Genomic DNA, 23786 nt, shown 5'->3' with positions numbered 1-23786 from the left:
GTGATCAGCTGATCGCTCCCGCCCGCCGGGTGATCAGCTGATCGCTCCCGCCCGCCGGGTGATCAGCTGATCGCTCCCGCCCGCCGGGTGATCAGCTGATCGCTCCCGGCCGCCGGGTGATCAGCTGATCGCTCCCTGCAGCCGGCCGCCGGGTGATCAGCTGATCGCTCCCTGCAGCCGGCCGCCGGGTGATCAGCTGATCGCTCCCTGCAGCCGGCCGCCGGGTGATCAGCTGATCGCTGTCACTTGCCGGCGGCCGGGCATGCTGGTGGCCGGTCATTCAGCTGAGCGCTGTCGCTTGCCGACGGCCGGGTGCTCAGCTGAACGTTCGGCCACCGCGAGCCAAAATAAAGTTTGATTTAAAAAAAAAAAAAAAAAAAAAAAAAAGAGCATGCGCAGTGAAATCCAGAGGATTCCGCTGCTCAAAATAACGTTACATGCTGCGTTCCTCCCGCTGGGCGGAAGCAACGGAGCGTCGCCCAGCAGAAGCAACGCAGCTCCTTTTGGTACAATCCGTCAACCATACAAGTCTATGGGAAACAGCGGAATCCGTTAACGGATTCCGCTGTTTCCCAAAAGGGCGGATTGTAACGGAAGGAAAATAACGCAAGTGTGAAAGTACCCTTAGCAGATCAGTTATCTTCACAATCTATGGAGGTACAGGGTAAGAAAACACAGCTATAGTAACACAAATAAATAAACTACCATAGAAAAACATTAGGTAATACAATTCTTAAACTTTCTATAATTGCCACCTTCTGTGGAAGAATATTGGAATCATATCTGTAGATAACAAAACACGTCACCAAAGCAAAATCTAATTTAATGTGTAACTTTTCTATCTACTAAAGGTTTTGAGGTATAAATTATGATTTATTCAAGTGCTAGCAAGAGATCCAGTGTGACGTAACTAATATACATGGAAAGAAACAATACTAAATGCTACTAATAATTATTGCTAGCATCAGTCTAAAAAACAAAAATTTGCTATGGGTGGTCATCTCCTAACTTGTGTAATCCCTGATCTTATGTTGCAGCAAACAGTACTTGGAAAATTATAATGAACTCAAATGGGCATAAGTACCAAAAATACAAGAACTAGGAACCCCCATTTATATCACCAAAGTTACATTTCTTTTCATTCCAAGGTTTTGTTTTTATCATATTAATTTACAGAATCACTTTTCATTAAATCTATTTAAAATCCACTCAGAAAATAACTTATAAAAAGATATTTGTAAAAATATGGTAAGCCTAACAAATGAAACATCGTTAAAAGGTATGAACAAAACCTCCTTCAATCCCAAATAAATACAATTTATAAAAAATAGTTGCAAACACCTTTATACATTCACTATACAAAAGAAAGAGTGCAATAGAGAAAAATGAGCGGAAATAAGTACATTGAGATATACTTGATTAGCGTATGGTGCTGTTAGTGTAAACAGTCTGATAGGTTGTAGTTTATTTTTTTGAATTGTTTAATGCCTGCTGGGGAAGGAAATAGTGCAATGTTGGGTTGGTAATGCAGCACACCAATCGGCAATATTCTTTGTGCTACTATACACAATCCAGCAGTCTGTAGATGGAGTCTATTCTTTGTGTAGGTTTGTACCCCCAGCAGTTATACTATACATGGATTCCCTTTACGGCTTGTGTTATGCTTTCCAAGAGGGCTTTACATTCTGGGGAGTATTCCCGTTCCATATTGCTGTACATTTCTGTCAGTGTATTTACATATGCTTCAAAGTTGTGTTCACCGATTGGTTCCTAAATGGAGAAAAGAAAGACGTAGGTCAGATAACTCAAGATTTAACATGGGATTTCAGCATTTTTGAGTCTTGCATGTAAGCATTAGGCTATGTTCACATACTGCATCTTTTATTGCGTTTTTGGTGCATTTTTTAGGTCACAAAGATGCATCCTTCTCCCAGCAAAGTCTATGAGGTTTCTATTTTGCTGTCCGCACAGTGCATCTTTTTTTGGCTGCGTTTTTGAAGATGCAGCAAGTCAATTATTTTTGCATTTTTGCCAGCGTTTTTGAGCCCTTCCAGTCAATAGATTTGATTTAAATGCATTGGGGAAAAATGCAGTAAAAATTCAAAAAAAGCATGTGTTTTTGATACGTTTTTGCCACAGGTGCATATTTTGGGGCCAAAAACGCTATACCTTTGTGGTTAAGAAAAGATACAATGTGTAAACATAGCCTTAACCCCTTCACGACCTTTGACGGATCTAGCCGTCATGGTGCCCTGGTACTTAAAGACCCATGACGGCTAGATCCGTCATGGCGGAATCGCGGCACCAGAGCACCGGGCACCGCGATCGGTTTTAAAAAACTGTAGATTCGGGAAGGAGAGGACTTGTACCTGACCTCAGGAGGGGTGGTGTCTCCTTCCCGGACCTACGGAGGCTGTGATTGGCTGAATGGCGTTCGTCAGCCAATCACAGCCAGTGTTATGTTTCAGCCATTGAAAATGGCTGAAGCATTGAAATCCAGCTATGTCAGTGCAGCTGCAGCACTGGCCATTGGCTGGAGCTCAGTGAGCTTTACTGCACCCGCCCCCAGCTCTGATTGGAGAGATCGGCCTTGTGACCGATTTCTCCAAGCAGCACCGTGCCTCTGGAACCGGGTGAGCTTGCTGTAGGAGATCGCTCTCCTTAGCTTCTCCCTCCGTGGAATCTGAGGAGAGCGATCCCTGCAGGCGCCCATCTGTGAGTCACAGCCCCCGATCCACCGCTGCCCTGCTCCATGTGCTTCGCCCCTGCTCTCCCACTGCGCCCCTGCATGTGACGCCGCTACTCAGCAGTAAGAGCAAGCGGCGTCAGATGCAGGGGGTGGCGCAGCAGGAGGAGAGCGTCACGGCGGCCGCTGCACTCTCCCCATCAGCCGCTCCACCGCCCCAGCATCTGCCGTCCCCTCTCCCCATCAGTCACTGCTGTCGCCCCATCTGCTGCTCACCGCCCAGCATCTGCCGTCCCCTCTCCCCATCAGTCACTGCTGTCGCCCCATCTGCTGCTCCACCGCCCAGCATCTGCCGTCCCCTCTCCCCATCAGTCACTGCTGTCGTCCCATCTGCTGCTCCACCGCCCCAGCATCTGCCGTCCCCTCTCCCCATCAGTCACTGCTGTCGCCCCATCTGCTGCTCCACCGCCCAGCATCTGCCGTCCCCTCTCCCCATCAGTCACTGCTGTCGCCCCATCTGCTGCTCACCGCCCAGCATCTGCCGTCCCCTCTCCCCATCAGTCACTGCTGTCGCCCCATCTGCTGCTCCACCGCCCAGCATCTGCCGTCCCCTCTCCCCATCAGTCACTGCTGTCGCCCCATCTGCTGCTCCACCGCCCCAGCATCTGCCGTCCCCTCTCCCCATCAGTCACTGCTGTCGCCCCATCTGCTGCTCCACCGCCCAGCATCTGCCGTCCCCTCTCCCCATCAGTCACTGCTGTCGCCCCATCTGCTGCTCCACCGCCCCAGCATCTGCCGTCCCCTCTCCCCATCAGTCACTGCTGTCGCCCCATCTGCTGCTCCACCGCCCAGCATCTGCCGCTCCCCTCTCCCCATCAGTCACTGCTGTCGCCCCATCTGCTGCTCCACCGCCCCAGCATCTGCCGTCCCCTCTCCCCATCAGTCACTGCTGTCGCCCCATCTGCTGCTCCACCGCCCAGCATCTGCCGTCCCCTCTCCCCATCAGTCACTGCTGTCGCCCCATCTGCTGCTCCACAGCCCAGCATCTGCCGTCCCCTCTCCCCATCAGTCACTGCTGCCGCCCCATCTGCTGCTCACCGCCCAGCATCTGCCGTCCCCTCTCCCCATCAGTCACTGCTGTCGCCCCATCTGCTGCTCCACCGCCCCAGCATCTGCCGTCCCCTCTCCCCATCAGTCACTGCTGTCGCCCCATCTGCTGCTCCACCGCCCAGCATCTGCCGTCCCCTCTCCCCATCAGTCACTGCTGTCGCCCCATCTGCTGCTCCACCGCCCCAGCATCTGCCGCTCCCCTCTCCCCATCAGTCACTGCTCTCGCCCCATCTGCTGCTCCACCGCCCAGCATCTGCCGCTCCCCTCTCCCCATCAGTCACTGCTCTCGCCCCATCTGCTGCTCCACCGCCCCAGCATCTGCCGCTCCCCTCTCCCCATCAGTCACTGCTCTCGCCCCATCTGCTGCTCCACCGCCCAGCATCTGCCGCTCCACCGCCCCTGCATCAGCCACCTCACTCCCCCATCAGCCTCTGCGCCCCTGCATCTGCCACCTCATTCCCCAATCAGCCTCTGCGCCCTTGCATCTGCCACCTCACTCCCCCATCAGCCTCTGCCCCCTCCCTTATCTGCTGCCTGCTCTCTCTCATCCCCTTAATCCTCTGCCCCCTCCCCCCCTCCCGGATCTGCTGCAATCCTGCTGCCTAGATGCATTCTGTAAGGTAGCTATCCCCAATCTCACCTCCCACTCCCCTTCCACCCTTCCCCTCGCCCCCCCTTCCTCCGCCACTCCTGCATCCGTTGTGCCCGCACCCATCCTCAACCGCTCCTCCATCCGCCACGCCCTCCCATCCTCCGACGTGCCCCCTCACCAATCCTCCGCCCTTGGCTCCTCACCCATCCTCCGCCGCTCCTGCATCCGTTGCGCCCTCTTCTATCCTCCATCCATCTTTTTTCCATCCCACCTAGTACCCCCCCTTTTTGCAGTACATCTGTGCGTTCGTCCTAATTTTTTTTTCTGTAAACTAAGAAAGAAATACAAATAAACTTAGTTTAGGGCCAGTAAAATTATACTGTAGTAATCATCAACTACAGTATTTTTTACTGAATATTGTAAGGGTCAGCCCAGTGCCACACATGAGAGCGATGCTCGAGTCTCACACCGCATCATCCGGCACGGTCGCTCTCTTCCAGACAGGAGTGTGCGGCTGTGTCGGGTGATGCGATGCGAGATTTGTGCATTGCTCTCACGTGTGGCACTTGCCTTAGTGTCAGTTGCAGGTGCATATATATTTTTTTTTTTACTGACGTCTCTATTTTTTATTATGCCAAACTAATATTTCTTTGTATTGGGGGGGGGGGTCTAGTTTCCAACATGGGGTCACATGTGGGGGAGCTCCACTGTTTGGGCATATCAGGGGGATCTCCAAACGCGACATGGTGCGGCTAACGATTCCAGCTAATTTTCCATTTAAAAAGTCAAATGACGCTCCTTCCCTCTGGAGCTCTGCCGTGCGCCCAAACAGTGTTTTTCTGCCACATATGAGGTATCAGCGTACTCAGAACAAATTGCCCAACAAATTTTGCAGTCCACTTTATCCTGTTACCCCTGTACAAATTAAAAAATGGAGCCTAAAATAACATTTTGTGGAAAAAAAAAGTACTTTTTTGTTTTTATGCCTCAATGTATGAAGCACGTGAGGGTTCAAAGTGCTCATTACCCATGTAGATTTATGCCATGGGGGTTTAGTTTCCAAAATGAGGTCACTTGTGGGGGAGCTCCATTGTTTAGGCACCTCAGGGGGTCTCCAAACGCAACATGGCGTACGCTAATAATTCCAACCAATTTTGCTGTGAAATGGCGCTCCTTCTCTTCTGAGCCCCGCTGTGTGCCCAGACAATTACTTTCCACCACATATGAGGTACCTGTGTACTCAGGAGAAATTGCACAATACATTGTATGGTGCATTTTTTCCTGATACCCTTGTGGAAAAAAAAGCTACCTGGTTGAAATAACAATTTCATGGTAAAAAAAATATATATATATTTTCACGGCTGAACGTTCTTAACTTTTGTGAAGCCTCCAGGGGTTCAAAGTGTTCAATAAACATCTAGATAAATTCAATGAGGGGTCTAGTTTCCAAAATGGGGTCACTTGTGGGGGAGCTCCATTGTTTAGGCACCTCAGGGGGTCTCCAAAAACAACATGGCATCCACTAACGATTCCAGACAATTTTGCGTTTGAAAAGTCAATTGTCGCACCTTGCCTTCCGAGCCCTGCTGTGCGCCCAAACATTTGATTTCCACCACATATGAGGTATCTGTGTACTCAGGAGAAAATGCACAATACATTTTATGTTGCAATTTTTCCTGATACCCTTGTGAAAAAAAAAGCTACCTGGTTGAAGTAACAATTTCGTGGTAATTTTTTTTTTTTTTATTTTCATTGCTCAAAGTTATTAACTTTTGTGAAGCCCCCAGAGGTTCAAAGTGCTCAATAAACATCCAGATAAATTCCATGAGGGGTCTAGTTTCCAAAATGGGGTCACTTGTGGGGGAGCTCCATTGTTTAGGAACCTCAGGGGGTCTCCAAACGCAACATCACATCTGCTAATTATTCCAGACAATTTTGCTTTCAAAAATTCAAATGATGCTCCTTCTCTTCCGAGCCTTGCTGTGCGCCAAAACAATTGATTTCCCCCACATATGAGATATCGGTGTACTCAGGAGAAATTGCACAATTAATTTTATGGTGCATTTTTCCTGATACCCTTGTGAAAATGCTAAATTTTATGGCTAAAGTAACATTTTTGTGTAAAAAAGTAAAATTTTCATTTTTTCCTTCCACATTGCTTTGGTTGCTATAAAGCTCCTAAAGGGTTAATAAACTTCTTAGATGTGGTTTTGAGCAGTGTGAGGAGTGCAGATTTTAGAATGGGGTCACTTTTGGGTATTTTCTGTCACCTCGGCCTCTCAAAGTCACTCCAAATGTGATGTGGTACCTAAAATATTTTTTTTGTAAATTTTGTTGGAAAAATGAAAAATTGCTGATGAACTTTGACCCCTTCTAACTTCCTAACGGAAAAAAATTTTGTTTCGAAAATTGCGCTGGTGTAAAGTAGACAAGTGGGAAATGTTATATAGTAACTATTTTGTGTGACATATCTCACAGATTTATGGGCATAAAATTTCAAATTTTGAAAATTGCGAAATTTTCAAAATGTTCGCCAAATTTCCAAACTTTTCACACATAAACGCAAAAAATATCGGCCTAAATTTACCATTGACATGAAGTACAATATGTCACGAAAAAACAATCTCAGAATCGCCAGGATCCGTTGAAGCGTTCCAGAGTTATAACCTGTCAAAGTGACACTGGTCAGAATTGCAAAAAATGGCCGGGTCTTTAAGGTGAAAACAGGCTGGGGGCTGAAGGGGTTAAAGGAGTTTTCCACTACTTTTTCACACCCTTGCCATATATCATAGCCTGTCAAAGCAATACCTTTTTTAATACACTTCTATTAGATGTAATTCTTCTGTGAGCTCATCTCATCAGGTCTCACCTAGTACTGGATTGTGATGTATATTCTTTATCCTCCTCTAATACTTCATTTTCCAGTACAGAAATCAGACCAAATAAAAGGAAATAATCACTGGGCTACTGATGGAGAGTGTGGGCAATAAGAAGTGAATGACAGCTGCCCCTGAGAATGAGTCCTGAAGACACAATTAGTCTCCCTCACAAAAGCTGAGCTGAAAGTTTCATTCAGTAATAAACAGCAGGGACCAAGACCTTTGCTGGTGATGGTGAAGTACTGTGATCTGCATTTCAAAAATAAAGAATTTAGGTAATCCAATCACTAACATGCACAGCTGAGACATGCAGAAATTTGCATAACAAACACAGTGACAGGGCCGTACTGGTCTTCTGAGCTGGTACCTATCCTGGGCTGTTCTGACACTTGGTATCTCCCAATATATTTGTCAGGACTGTTTTTATGATAAGTTTAGGTGAAGAATGGAGGATCATGCTTAGTGCTCTCTCATAGACCACTGCAATGTATGGTAGAACTTGTAGTAACAGAGCACAGTAAGCCTGGGGAGAAGTGATCGATGTAAACATCAGAGCTGCAGCTGTTAACACAAAGTGATGCTATCTGCATGATAAAAGGTTTATATTACGATAATCAGAGTATGGATGCATCTAGTGTCACATAATAGCACGATTGATTAATAAAAATGTAATGAGTTACGGTAGTGGATAACTTCTTTAAATTACAGTACAAATAATAATATTACTGTTGGTGCAAAATGTCACTAAAAAAGTCAACATGTATTTTTTTTATACTGTGTACTATAGAGATGCTTGTGACCCAAATTAAAACCCCTACTGTATTAACTGTAGAAGAGCGCTGTTAAAAATATCTACAATATTTCACTATCGTCAGCATGACTGCGCACAGATTATCCTGACCATATTAGATATAAGAGACATGATAGACCAACTTTAAAAGGATTGTCTGATGTAGACAATCTCTTTCTATATGCCACATGCCTTCCACATGTATATACAGCAAGAAATACTCTGGTGAATTTATGACACTTATATACACTCAACATTAAAATTATAAAACAAAAAGAAAAAGTTGTGGAATTATGAAAATCACAGGATTGATAGACATGTTGCTATACCATGCACAGAAATACACACACTTACACACCTTGATATGTTATTACTTAGGTTGTTAATGCTTATTCGAGGAATGCTCTTGGGCACATAAATCATCAAGATCCGCTGCCAGTAGCACCCTTTGCAGTTGCTGATGAATGACGTCCCGGATATGCTCAGTGCGAGACAAGTCAGGAGATAAATGATTGATTGTTCTCAGTGAGAGAAACAAAATTAAAATTTTGTAGTTGTGATACCTTTTAATGGCTAACTAAAAGTCAGGAGATAGTAACATGTTTATGCCATTCATGCTGCTCACATTAGCACTTACGACATGTGGCCTGGTGTAGTTGTCTTGAAAAATAGCTCATTGGACACTTTGATGAAATGGTTGTAAAACTGGTTCCTTGACCAAATAAATGTAATGGCAAGTTGTTAGTGAACCTGGAACGGAGAGAGGAGTGGTCTGGCTACCATACATTATGCCACTCCATATCATAGTCCTGTGAGTGGGGCCGGTATGACATCTCCTTCCTGAAGAACTTTTCATGACTTCACTCCACCACTCTTCATGGCGCAGAGCAAGATGGTAATGGAGCTGGAATGGAGATCTATCCACTTCAGTGATGAGTCTTGGATGGCTTCACAAGGGAACATCACATTTTTCCTACTCCCGGGATTAAGGTGTGGGATGGCATATCGTATAGTAGTGGACCCTTCTAATCTGCACTTACAGCTCCATACTATATTGATTGTTTAGTTGGTGGAGAATCGTTGAACTTGATGGACCTAGGTCTATTTTCAACCTATGTAAGTATGATTTGGTCATGGATCCAGTGGTATGGACATTCTTCAAAGAACCGTTTTGTAATACAACATTGCCAAGTCACAAGTTACTCATGCTACTGTGAGCACTCTATGTTTACTAATTGTGCTATATTGGCTCCATCATATTGAGACTTCTCTCTGATATTTGACATCATTTGTTTTCAATTGGAATAGGAGCTGCCAGCATCAGATCTTGATGATTTTTATACCCAATTGTATTCATCGTGGCAAAATATTCCTTTGACAACCAATAATAACCTCATTGATAGCAGTCAAGGTGTTTAAGTGCATTAATTTCTGCATTTGGCACTCAGACTTGGTACTGAATTAATTGAGAGGGTTTGAAAATTTTGTTTTCACCCATCCAGTGATTTGCATAACTTCCCAAATTTTCTTTGTTGGTGTTGCAATTTCAATGATGAGAAACACAGTATACAGTATATGGCTGGATAGACAAATCTGCAATATAACGTCCATGCTCAATCCAAAATACCTGTCTCAACTCCAGGTCTCCTTGCCTAGAATAACTGCCATATACTATATAGGTTAGAAGACCCACGGTTAAGCTGTGTATTGTGGGCTGAGTATGGACTGTATATTTACCTATGTGTGACTCTACCTTTACCGAGAAAACTATCCACCTAACGGACTACCCTGTGATGCTACCTACACCTCCTACATATAAAAGGCTGTCTGCAGAGATGCCATACATTTATTACATATTTTTGAAAAGGATTATGAAGATATTTACATATTAATAATATGTAAATGTATATCTCATGTTCATGTGTAGATATGTATATATATTATGTCCTACACATGTTTATTTCCTTTGTGTGTATTGGAACAACACAAAAAAAATGAGAAAAAAGGGAAATCGGAGATAATTTCACACAAAACCCCAAAAATGTGTTAGACAAAAATGTGGGTAAAAAACTTTGTTTTAAGCATGTGATACTTGTTCAAAATCACCAAAAGCAATATGAAATCACACCTGAAACCAGATAAAAAAGGGGAAAAGTTGACTCAATCTTTGTATTGTTTATCTTTATGTGCCCCACTACACATGGAAAAAAGAAAGAAGAGAAGCGAGCTGTCTGAGGATTTGAGAACCAAAAATGTTGAAAAATATCATCAATGTGAAGGTTACAAGTTCATCTACAGAGAAATTTATGTTCTTTTGTCCATGGTGCGCAACATAATCAAGACGTTTACAACCTATGTCACTGTAGCTAATTTTTCTGGATGTAGATGGCAGAGAAAAATTATGAAAATTTGTAACACAGGATAGTTTGGAAGGTGGATAAGCAACCCCAAACAAGTTCCAAAGAAATTCAAGCTGTCCTACAGCTGTCCTGCAGGCTCAGGGTGCATCAATGTCAGTGCGAACTATCCTTCAACATTTGAATTAAAGTAAATGCTATGGCAGGAGACCCAGGAGGACCCCATTGCTGACACAGAGACCTAAAAAAGCTGGACTGCAATTTGCCAAAGTACATGAGTAATCCAAAATCTTTCTTCAAAAGCATTTTGTGGACAGATAAAACCAAGATAGAGCTTTTTGGTAAAGCACATCATTCTACTCTTTACCAAAAACAAAATTAGGTTTACAAAGAAAAGATTACCTACAGTCAAATATGGTGGAGGTTCAAATATTTTTTGGGGTTGTTTTGCTGTCTCTGGCACTGGGTGCCATCAATGTGTGCAAGGCATCATGAATTCTGAAGAGTATCAAAGGATTTTGGTCACAATTTAGTGCCCAGTGTCAGAAAGCTGGGTTTGCATCCTAAGTCATGGGTCTTCCAGCAGGACAATGACCCCAAATATGCTTCAATCAGCACTCAGAAATGGATGGATACAAAGCACTGGAGAGTTCTGAAGTGGCCAGCCATGTGTCTGGATCTAAATCCCATTGAACTCTTGTGGAGAGATCTTAAAAGTGCTGTTGGGAGAAGGCGCATTCAAATATGAAAAACATGCAGAAGTTTGCAAATGAAGATTGTAAAATTCCATTTGAGAGGTGTAAGAAGCTTGTTAATGGTTATAGGAAGTGATTGATTGCGGTTATTTATTCCAAAGGATGTGCAACCAAATATTAAGTTCATGGTGCCCCAATTTTTTCCCATCCATTTTTATTTTTTTTTTTTAAATTATGTGCAATTGCTTTTTTCTGTGTTTTTTTGTGTTGTTCAAAGTCACATAAAATAAAATAAACAGGTGTAGAACCAAACGTGTAATTACAATAATTATCTGAGAGACATTACAGAACTTCATTTTCTGGAACAATTTCAAGGATGCCAAAACTTTCATTCATAACTGTATATAAATATATGTTCTCATCAGTGATTCACTAGATTAGGGGTCTCAAACACGTGGCCCGCGGGCCGCATGTGGCCCCTCAGGGTAGTTTGTGCGGCCCCCAGGCCCGTGCCCCTGTTCACTATCGCGGCAGGGGCCGCAGCCACTGTCTGCACTTTATGTCAGATGAATGTGTTGCCGGCACTGCGCTCTCGCGCCGGCAATACAATCATCTCACATAAATCACTGACAGTGACACTGCAGCTGCCGCAATAGTGAACAGGGGCACGGGCCTGGGGGCTGCACGAAGCAGAGATGAGGCAGCGGAGGGAGCGCGGGACAGGTGAGAAGAATGGTTTGTTTGTGTTTGTGTGTGTGTTTGTTGGATGTTAACCCCTTAGCAACCTATGACGTACTGGGTACGTCATGGTACTTAAGGACCCAAGACGTACCCAGTACGTCATGGCGAAATCGCAGCCCCGGTGGCTACAATCGCTGCAAATACCTTAGATTTGGGGAGGAGGGGACCTCAGGAGGGGTGGTGTCTCCTCCCCGGACCTATGGAGGCTGTGATTGGCTGACGAACGCCGCTCAGCCAATCATAGCCACTAATGTTTCAGCCATTGAAAATCGCTGAAACATTGAAATCCAGCCAAGATCAGTGCAGCTGTAGCCCTGATCATTGGCTGGAGCTGGGTGACCTGTGTTTCACCCGCCCCCAGCTCTGATTGGAGAGACCAGACTTGTGACCGATCTCTCCAATCACTGTGGATCTGGGGCCGCAGACCACTCCCCTCAGCTTCACTCCGGCGTCTGTGGAATGTGAGTGGAGCTGCTGACCCATTACTACAGGATGGGGACAAAGTGCGCAGATTACTATGGGATGGGGATAAGGCTGGGGACATTACTATAGGATTGGGACATTACAAGGATGGGCACAATACTATTGGATGGGGACATTATTACTATAGTATGGGGACATTACTATAGGATAGGGACTAGGATGGGCACATTACTATAGGATAGGGACTAGGATGGGCACATGACTATAGAATGGGGACAAGGCTGGGGACATTACTATAGGATGGGGACAAGGTGGGCACAGTACTATAGGATGGGGACTAGGATAGGCACAGTACTATAGGATGGGGACATTACTACAGGATGGGGACAAGGTGGGCACATTACTGTAGGATAGGGACATTACTACAAGGGGACAAGGATGGGAAACATTACTATAGAATAGGGATAATTGTGGGGACATTACTGTAGGGTGGGGACAAGGTTGGCACATTACTAAAGGATGGGTACATTACTATAGAATGGGGACAGTACTATAGGATAGGGAGATTGCTACAAGGGGACAAGGATGGGGAACATTACTATAAGATGGGGGACAAGGATGGACACATTACTATAGATTGGGGACATTACTATAGGATGGGGACAAGGATGAACACATTACTACAAAATGGGGACAAGGATGGGGAACATTACTTTAGGATGGGGACAAGGATGAGCACATTACTGTGGGATGGGGACTAGGATGGACACATTACTGTGGGATGGGGCACAATACTACAAGGGGACAAGGATGGGCACGTTACAACAATATGGGGAACATTACTAAAAGATGTTGGTCAAAATTTCTATATAGTGCTAATTGTAAGACTATTAGTTACAAGAAAGGAATAAAATATATATATAAAAAAAAAGTTTATATTTAAACAAAGAATGTGCACGTATGCTATAATGAACAAGTGAAAATGTTCAAAATCAGTGATCCCAAGGTGTGTAAAAAACAATAAAATATATTATATATGGTACCAATAAAAATGTCACTTTGTCCTGCAAAGAATGCGGCCCCCCAAATTATTTTTTTTCCTCTGTGCGGCCCATACACCCAGCCGAGTTTGAGACCCCTGCACTAGATGGTAAAATGTCTCTACACTTGAAATCAATCATCCTAAAGAACAGGACCTTTATCCTGTTTCAAAATTCTGCCAATGTTTTTCGAAGAACCTTAAATGACATGCGATGATTGTAACAAGAGTTGAAGGAGGAACAGGATATTTGACAAGATATTATCTTCTCTACAGTGTTATTTTCAATGATGAAACATCTAATAAAATGTACTTAACTACTTAGTGATTTTAAATAATGTAGACTACAGATAATGTTTTCGTACCCACCACATTCCGAGAGCAGAGCCAGAATATACACATTTTTTTGTTAAAATAGTGTATGAGTTCATAATTTTAGCTTTAAATTTAAAGGACAGATAAACTATCTTTAGGAGGATACCAAATATGATTATTTTTTACAGTTTTTTTAAGTAATGTAATTTATTTATTTTTATTTACTTTATTAAACTTTTTGGTCTATTAAACACCTGTGCTTTTTACGCATTATATATTATTAGAATGCACTGAAATACCAATATACAGCCCTAACGACATACTGTATGTTAAAGAACTTATCTACTTTAAACATATCTTTAAATCTGTAATATACTAGTCGTATAAAAGGTCCACTAATGTTTATGTTTCACTTATCCTCCTAAGTCCTGGCAGCTCCACTTCTGCTCCTGTGCTTGACACAAGAAATATTTTCTTTGGCAGCACATTAAGGCCCCCTTCACACATCCAGAAGCGGGGGAACAACCGGGGCTATTGTGGGAAGGAAGGAGGTGGGACAGAGGAATGGCAGAATTACTAGGGGACAGAACACAGACAGAGGCTTAGAACACAGACAGAGGCTTAGGCCACAGAGAGGGAACGGATCAGGATCACACTTACAGGGACCAGCACTCACAGGCAAAGCAGCGCTAAGCTTATAGCTGGCGCTGAAACACCGGAGATGACAGTATTTAAAGCATCCCAGCTCCAGAAGTGAGGCCCGGGAGAAGGCTCCACCCACTAGCTATGTGGATGGGGAGGGGAAACCGTGACAGTCACATTTTCTGTGACTTCAGTTTGTAGCAGGGTAGGGATCGTCGTAGGACCTTATGTGGATTACATCAGAGCTGGGTGTTTGTGAGGTTAATAAATTGGAGAAATAGAGTGTTTTTTGTATTTCATTTCAAATAAAGGATTTTTTCAGTGTTTGTGGTTATTTATATTTACTTACAGGATTAGTAAAGGGGGGTCTCAGACCATCCCCATTACTAATCTAAAGCTTAGTGGCAGCCGTGAGATGTCATTAACCCTTATATTACCCCAATTGCCATCGCACCAGGGCAATTGAAATGAGCAAGATAAAGTGCCGTGATTGTCACATAAAATGGATGCGACAATTCTGGGCAGCTGCAGGCTGCTATTTTTAGATTGGGGGGCCCACCAGGCCCCAGTTGTCAGCTTTATCTTGGCTGGGTAGCAAAATTGAGGGGGGTCCTTCATGCCGTTTTTTTAAATTATTTACTTAAATAATTAAAAAAAAGCCACATAGGGTCCCTCTTATTTTGATGCACAGCTAAGATAAGCACACGGCTGAGGGCTTCAGCCTGTAGCCGTATGCTTCATTTGCATTGGATATCACAATATATACAGGGGCCCTACCCCAATTTTATTTATTTTTACACCACTATAGGGCCACAGACAGTGTGTGTGATTCCAGTGAATCACAGATGCCGTCACACAGGGTAGACGCGCTGTTTGACTGCAACCAATCACAGACACCGGGACTGATGGTGGGTTGGGGAAGCAGTGAATATATATGAGAGGTAATAAGCAGGCCCAGAAGTAGTGTTACAGCCACAGTGAAGGTTGGTAAGTATAATGGTCCTGCTTTAATCCTTATTTACTTTATTTTTCCTTTTTTTTTAAAAATTACTATTATTATCCAAATGACTGAACGTGAATAGTTACACAGATTTCCCTGACATTTCCTTGTTCAGGGTCCATGCACAGACACTAGGTATCCAGTATGGATCCCGAACTTTACAGTTCGGGTTCCCCCATCACTCAATTTCTAATAAATAATGTTCTTATAATGACTATCCAGATTCATAATGTCATTGCAGCACTGAAAATACTTAGGTTGAACCATCAGTTCTTACTGTCATTAGTATATTACATGCTTCTATGTGTAATCAATAGCACAAAAAGAAAATCTTCCTATTTACTTGTGTATGGCAAACAATTGCCGCTTATCCATAATCAAAAAACTCTACTACATCTTCTAGAAAGTAAGAAATAGGAGGAAAGTCTGCAAGTCAGTGTGCTCCTTCAGTGAAAAATGCTGACAAAATGTAGGGGGGTGAAGGGAAGAGAAGGAAAGGTGGTAGGCCTTATATGAGACACACTTTCTGGTAGATGCACCTTCATTGGAATTTATATGGTCTTACCATTTGTGGAAGCTGGATATCAGCAAGACTTGAAATAAGGGCTTGGCTTAGACCAGCCAGCTCTTTCAAAAGACTTTCATTGTTCTGCTCTATGAGTTTGTTCTCCTCCTCTATTGTTTTCAGATTTGTCTCCATTGAAGAGATCTAAATCAGAAAATTTAATTGGTTACAAGGAAACTTAGTGATTATTGTTGAAAAGAGGAAACAAAGCTGTATGCATTGTAAATAAACATTTTGTAGCCCTATAGCATATATTTTTAATGTAGAACTATTATTGACTAGTCTTGAAGTTGCTTATACACAGAGGGAAGTTGGTAGAACTAGAATATTTTGTCTGAACTCTCAAAATGTATATCAACTTTCCCACAATGGCGACATGTTAGATTTCAACATGCCCAGTCATTTGTGTCCTAAGATGATAACCTGCTGCCAAAGGAGCTGAAAACAAATGGGCATTGTGCCTGCATATGCTGGAGTTAGGAGGAATATATATTAGTTGTATCTAAAGTGTAAGGGCAGCTACAAACTGTGATTTGAAGCAATGATACAGAAAGTATCTCAGTAGTAAACAATGCCTTCCTTTATGGGACAGTTTTATTCACAACCCCAGAAGAAACGACTGCGAAACAAGCTTCAGTATGGTTGGCATCTACGTGTTTGGTATAATAACTCTGCAATGCATTTATCTACTGTATATGTCTTTAATACTTGTTTGTACATTGTGAGGTTTGCTGCCATATGGGCTTGATTTTCTTTTGTAAAAGATCAGTGTACTGTGACATTTAGAGTACATTGTTGAATAATTTTGTTATTGATGTATTTGTGTCTAGCTGTCAGCATACATAGTATTAGCAGATATACATATTCAAAAAATTTTATTAGCATTTCCTATGTAGTACATGGTGTTCTCACTTTGTACCTCACTAATATACGTTGATGAGCAAAAGGTCTACAATGTTTTGAACTTTTGACTTTCAGACTCTATATCTCACCATCCACTATAACTCCAAATGTGAGGCTACCTTCATTTATAAACAATCATCTTGGTTATCTCATACATAAATTAAACTTGCAACTTTTTAGAACATGATTTGTTATACAGATTCTTGCCATGTCATGTCATTGTTACTGTTTTGTTCTTGCCGCTAGACAAATCTTTTCTTCATATATACTACAAATTACAACCTGTTCTCACATTCCCTAATAGCTTGGATTTTTAGTAACTTGGTTCCCAAGCTAAAGGTTACTGGTTTGAATTAAGGAGCAGACATGAAGAAGATTTCCCAAGAAAATAGAAACGGCATCATCCAGCTCATCGATAGCAGTCTCATACATCATGTGAGTGCTACGAAAGTTGGAAAATTATAAAATAAAGTGTGTCCAAGAGCCAAGAGGTGAACATCCAGGCAAAATGACAGTCAACAATTTGGCTCATCACAATGTCTATCAGTTTTGGCGTGACAAACTCAGCAGTGTAGGTGGCTCGTTTGCTTGATAATTGTAAGATCAGAGATGTCCATTTTAGAGTTGAGCGTGGTTCGAGGTTCTCCAGTTCGCAGTTCGAGTGATTTTGGGGGCTGTTCTAGATAGAACTAGAACTCGAGCTTTTTGCTAAATCTCGATAGTTCTAGATACGTTCGAGAACGGTTCTAGCAGCAAAAAGCAGGGCTTTTTACAGCTACAGTGGGCAGGAGCCATCGCTGGCAGCCTGCCAGAAGCTGGTAACCAAGATAAACATCGGCTATCCAAGCAAAGCGCTTTGGTTAGTAACCCGATGTTTATCCTAGTTACGTGCAGGAAGCCCACACTTCCCCGCTCAGCTCGCTCCGCCCCCTCCTGCACGCGGCATGTACACATACATACACACACACACACACACGTCCCCAGCCATGCAGTCCACGACACTGATTTCCTCCTGGCACTCTGCACACATGGTCCCGCTCGGCTTACCTGCGGTGATGAAGTCCCGACTTCAGCACTGTCACTGTCCTCCATGGCCGCCGCTTGTCACATCACCTTCTCTCGCTTCCGACCCGAGACTGACTAGCGGTGACATCATGGGTCTCTCGCGATACTTGGCTGTGAAGGCGGCGGTCATTGAACTCAGTGACAGGTGCTCTCGGCAGTGCTGGAGATCAGCGCAGGTAATGTACCTCGCTGACAGCAGCACTTGTCATCCCCTGCAGTGACCTGGGCTGACCCATTGATGTTAGCTCAGGTCACTGCACTGCTCTCCCAGCCAATGGGGAACATCCTGCTCTTCATTGACTGGGACAGTATGGATCGTCATGGCAACCGCTTGGATTACACCAGACCTGGATTTGTTTGTCTTTCTATTAAATTGGTTAAAGAGGGAATGTATTGGGGAGTATTTTTTCAAATAAAAATGTGTTTGTCGTCTATTTTTTTTTATTACTGACTGGGTTGGTGATGTCGGGTATCTGATAGACGCCTGACCTCACCAACCCTAGGGCTTGATGCCAGGTGACATTACACATCTGGTATTAACCCCATATATTACCCCGTTTGCCACCGCACCAGGGCGCGGGATGAGCTGGGGCGAAGCACCAGGATTGGCACATCTAATGGATGCGCCACTTCTGGGGCAGCTGCGGCCTGCTATTTTTAGGCTGGGGAGAGTCCAATAACCATGGACCTCCCTAGTCTGAGAATATCAGACCCCAGCTGTCTGCTTTACCTTGGCTGGTGATCCAATGTTGGGGGGACCCCTACATGTGTTTTTTTTTTTTTTAATGATTTAATTTAAAATAACAGCATGGGGTGCCCTCAGTTTTGGATTACCAGCCAAGGTGAGGTTGCCAGCTGTGGTCTGCAGGCTGCAGCCGTCTGCTTTACCCTAGCTGGCTACAAAAATAGGGGGAACCCTACGTCATTTTTTTTTTCATTTTTTTGGCTAAATACAAAGCTAAGCACCCTTTAGTGCCACATGAAAGGCACCAAAGGGTGCAAAATTACAAAATGCAGGAGAGTGGGACATTATGTGTCTTTCTGCCATTATAATGACAGAAAAGACTGATATGAAGTGCACAAGCACAAGAAAATCACCAGAGCGCTCTACGCTGTGAAAAGCAGTAGAAAATGGCACTGGAGTGAACATGTGACCGCCTCATGTAAGATGAAGCTATGGATCCTGGGTAAATTTATGCATTTACCCTCCTTCAGTTTTTTTGCAGTACACAAAAAAAACTGAAGGCACACGGATGACAAACAGATGACATACGGACCGTCTACGGAACGGAAACAGATGCCACACGGATGCACCCGTGAAAAAAAACGGACTGTTTTTTGTAGACCGCAAAAATGGATCGGTCGTGTTAATGTAGCCTTATTCTGATCTGCCATTTATAAACAGCAGGCAGAAATAAGTGAATAACGCCCCCCAGCGTCAGAAAATCTCCGGGGTTTCAGGGCTAGCTGAATCCCTGGAGATCATGATTCAGGACGGTTTTTCCGGTCCCCGCTCATGTGATCACAGGTATACACCGTACACCGATGATCACGTTACAGTAAATGACAGCGCCGGTAAAAAATTATTTATCTCCCATCTGGCATGAACAAACATGATAAATCTCCTCCCCGGTCCTCTCCGGTCCCCCGGTGTCGCCAAAGTGCCCCTCCCAGAAATCCAAGATGGCCACGTGCACAGCAGCGCGCCGGTCGCATTCACCCTACTCCTCTGATTTCTGTCGCATGTGCCATGACACATGCGACAAAAAACTCCTCCCCAGGCCCTGCCAGGTCACCGCCTATAACCCCACCAGTGTTCCCCGGTGTCCCACGGTACCTGTGCAGCGTTGATCCCCCCACGGCCCTCTCCTTCACAATAGACGCTGCCGCATGCACAGAGCGGCTGTCAGCTCAGCTTCCTGTGTTCAGACACAGTGAGTGGTGGTTATGCATCTGTAAGCTAAATGGGTGGCACGGTGGCTCAGTGGTTATCACTGCAGTCTTGCAGCGCTGAGGCCCTGGGTTCAATTCTCACCAAGGACACCATCTGCAAGAAGTTTGTATGTTCTCCCCGTGTTTGCGTGGGTTTCCTCCGGGTATTCCGGTTTCCTCCCACACTCCAAAGACATACAGTGCTATGGAATTAATAACGCTATATAAATGAATAAATTATTATTATTACTGCAATTCCCTGCTCATGAGGTAAGGAACATAATTGATCAGGAGAGCTATATACTACATTTCCAAATGGAGGGATTTGCTTTTATAGTTTCTCTGCTGAATGACTACCAAACATGAGAGTCCGTTATACGCCACAAGAAAACACATCTAAATAGCGAGCTCTGTTGTTAAGTATTCATTCAGCTGGATAACTGGACTTAAAGGGGTATTCCATCTCCAAGATCCTATCCCCAATATATAGTAGGTGGAATAGCAATAATATCAGCAAATACCCTTGGAAATGTAGAATAGTTCTCCTGATTAGGCATGCCCTTACCTCATGAGCAGGGCATTGCAGCTTTGGTAGCAACCATTACGACATGGACTCTGCTGCTGTGGACCCGGGGAGAGTGAGTGCAGATTCATTGCACCCACACTCCTCACATGAAGGGTCTGCACTCCTAAAAAATGGTGGATACATTCCCTGAGTGTCCCCCCCCATATTCTAGACGGTCCAGAGTCGTCGTTGGAGCCCTTTATTTTTTTTCTTACAAGAAATTGGTGAAAGAGGAAATGTTTTGGGGACTGTTTTTCCAAATAAATTTCTTTTGTCGATTTTTTTTTTTTGTTAGTACTGACAGTTTATGATGTTGGGTATCTAATAGACGCCATGACATCACAAACTGCTGGGCTTGATGTCAGGTGACCTTACAGCTAGTATCAACCCGATTTATTACCCCGTTTGCCACTGCACCAGGGCACGGGATGAGCTGGGGTGAAGCGCCAGAATTGGCGCATCTAGTGTATGCGCCACGCCTGGGGTGCCTGCGGCCTGCTATTTTTAGGCTGTGAAGGCCCAATAACTATGGACCTTCCCACCCTGAGAATACCAGACCACAGCTGTCCGCTTTACCTTGGCTGGTGATCCAATTTGGGGGGGACCCTACTTTTTTTTGTGTAATTATTAATATTTATAAAATAATTATAAAAAAAGAGCCTGGGGGGACCTCCACATTGCATCCCCAACCACGGTAAAGCTGCCAGCTGTGGTTTTCAGGCTACAGCCGTCTGCTTGCCCTAGCTGGCTATCACAAATGGGGGGATCCAACGTCATTTTTTTTTAACGATTTTTTAAATAGAAAAAATTAATGGGCTTCCCTGTATTTTGATTGCCAACCAAGGTAACGGCAGGCAGATGGGGGTGGCAACCCATAGCTGTCTGCTTTATCTGCGCTGAGAATCAAAAATACCACGGAGCGCTACGTCATCTTTTTTAAAGATTTATTTTTACAGCACTGTGATGTCCAGCAATCAAAATACAGGGAAGCCCATTTTGTTTTTAGTTATTTAAATAAATAATTAAAAAATATATATATGGACTCCCGCTGCATTTTTTGTATTGCTAGCTAAGGGTAATCCAAGCAGCTACTGGCTGCTAACCCCCACTGCTTGGTGTTACCTTCACTGGCAATGGAAAATCCAGGGAAGCATTTTTTATTTTTTTTGCCAAAAAACTACAAAAAAAGGACGTGAGCTTCGCCATATTTTTGTATGCTAGCCAGGTATATCAGGCAGGTGCTGGAAGAGTTGGATACAGCGCCAGAAGATGGCGCTTCTATGAAAATGCCATTTTCTGAGGCGGCTGCAGACTGCAATTCGCAGCAGTGGGGCCCAGAAAGCTCAGGCCAACCTGTGCTGTGGATTCCAATCCCCAGCTGTCTAGTTGTACTTGGCTGGACACAAAAATTGGGCGAAGCCTACGTCATTTGTTTTCTAATTATTTCATGAAATTCATGAAATAATAAAAAAAGGGCTTCCCTTTATTTTTGGTTCCCAGCCGGGTACAAATAGGCAACTGGGGGTTGGGGGCAGCCGTACCTGCCTGCGGTACCTGGCTAGCATACAAAAATATGGCGAAGCCCACATAATTTTTTCAGGGGGCAAATAACTTCTGCATACAGTCCTGGATGGAGTATGCTGAGCCTTGTAGTTCTGCAGCTGCTGTCTGTCTGTATGGAGAAGAGCAGACAGCAGCTGCAGAACTACAAGGCTCAGCATACTCCATCCAGGACTGAATTTTAGTTGAGATTTTTTAAAATTAAAAATCCCCAATAAACCAGCGCTGATAAGAGGTTTTTTTATTAATATTTTATACTTTTTATTGCTATCCTTGTTTTAGACACAAATTTATTCAAAACAATTCACACAATAGAACAAGGAAAAAGAAAGAAGAATAAACCACATATGGTAGAAATAAAAATAAAAGTAAAAATAAAGAATAAGTAATTGATAGTGCAGCAAACAGATACCAGGTGTCTGGTTGCAGTACCCCGGCCGGTAGTAGAGCAATTATTAAATCTAGTATAGTATATTAAGTGATGCTTCAAGGCATATGATATTTAATGCCAATTGAAACTATCACTGCAATATGATTTTTCAGATACCTGGAGAGTTTTTTTCAATCCATAAGCAAAAAGGTTTTTAATAGAGGCTTAAATTATAAGCAGCAATTTCAGCGTTCCAAGTGCCTTTAAATGAATTTGAAGAAACTGCACTTCAGGATTGTAGTGAGGATGAGGTGCCCCAGCTCATCAAGTGTTCCAATAGGAGTTTACCTGCAGTCAAGTTCAGGCAGCAATTTCAGCATTCCAAGTCCCTTTAAATGAATTTGAAGAAACTGCACTTCAGGATTGTAGTGAGGAGGAGGTGCCCCAGCTCATCAAGTGTTCCAATAGGAGTTTACCTGCAGTCAAGTTCAGGCAGCAATTTCAGCGTTCCAAGTGCCTTTAAATGAATTTGAAGAAACCGCACTTCAGGATTGTAGTGAGGATGAGGTGCCCCAGCTCATCAAGTGTTCCAATAGGAGTTTACCTGCAGTCAAGTTCAGGCAGCAATTTCAGCGTTCCAAGTGCCTTTAAATGAATTTGAAGAAACTGCACTTCAGGATTGTAGTGAGGATGAGGTGCCCCAGCTCATCAAGTGTTCCAATAGGAGTTTACCTCATCCTCACTACAATCCTGAAGTGCAGTTTCTTCAAATTCATTTAAAGGCACTTGGAACGCTGAAATTGCTGCTTATAATTTAAGCCTCTATTAAAAACCTTTTTGCTTATGGATTGAAGAAAACTCTCCAGGTATCTGAAAAATCATATTGCAGTGATAGTTTCAATTGGCATTAAATATCATATGCCTTGAAGCATCACGTAATATACTATACTAGATTTAATAATTGCTCTACTATCGGCCGGGGTACTGAAACCAGACACCTGGTATCTGTTTGCTGCACTATCAATTACTTATTCTTTATTTTTACTTTTATTTTTATTTCTACCATATGTGGTTTATTCTTCTTTCTTTTTCCTTGTTCTATTGTGTGAATTGTTTTGAATAAATGTGTGTCTAAAACAAGGATAGCAATAAAAAGTATAAAATATTAATAAAAAACCTCTTATCAGCGCTGGTTTATTGGGGATTTTTTATTTTAAAAAATCTCAATTAAAATTCATTTCTGATTCCAGGCAAATTAAAGGGGATTTTTTGCCTACAAACCTAGCTGCAGATTTGATGGTTATTGGGGTCAAGCGCTAACAATTGTCTGTAGACTACTTGGTATATCCATCCAGGACTGTATGCAGAAGTTTTTTGCCCACCAAAAAAATGACGTGGGCTTCGCCATATTTTTGTATGCTAGCCACGTGCAGCAGGCAGCCACGGGCTGCCTCCAACCCCTTGTTGCCTATTTGTACCCGGCTGGGAACCAAAAATATAGGGAAGCCCGTTATTTTTAATTATTTCACTTATTTCATGAAATAATTAAAAAACAAA

General features: G+C 43.5%; 1 protein-coding gene across 3 annotated transcripts in view; it reads right to left on the bottom strand.

Annotated features, from left to right (window-relative positions):
* Nucleotides 1–612: 612 nt before the first annotated feature.
* ST18 (ST18 C2H2C-type zinc finger transcription factor) overlaps nt 613–23786 on the bottom strand; it is a 479266-nt gene continuing 456092 nt past the window's right edge. For 2 of the 3 annotated variants that reach the window (XM_075353275.1, XM_075353277.1), the window contains 2 exons: nt 15835–15978; nt 613–1770 (listed from right to left, as the gene is read on the bottom strand). In XM_075353275.1, coding sequence (XP_075209390.1) covers nt 1630–1770; nt 15835–15978 — 285 coding nt within the window. In that variant the 3' untranslated portion in view covers nt 613–1629. Of the gene's footprint in view, nt 1771–15834; nt 15979–23786 lie in introns of those variants that run through there. The other variant, XM_075353278.1, reaches the window with a different exon arrangement.

The sequence above is a fragment of the Anomaloglossus baeobatrachus genome, chromosome 6 (assembly GCF_048569485.1).
Source record: "Anomaloglossus baeobatrachus isolate aAnoBae1 chromosome 6, aAnoBae1.hap1, whole genome shotgun sequence".
Lineage (NCBI taxonomy): Eukaryota > Metazoa > Chordata > Amphibia > Anura > Aromobatidae > Anomaloglossus > Anomaloglossus baeobatrachus.
This window is presented reverse-complemented; position numbering and strand designations above follow the sequence as displayed.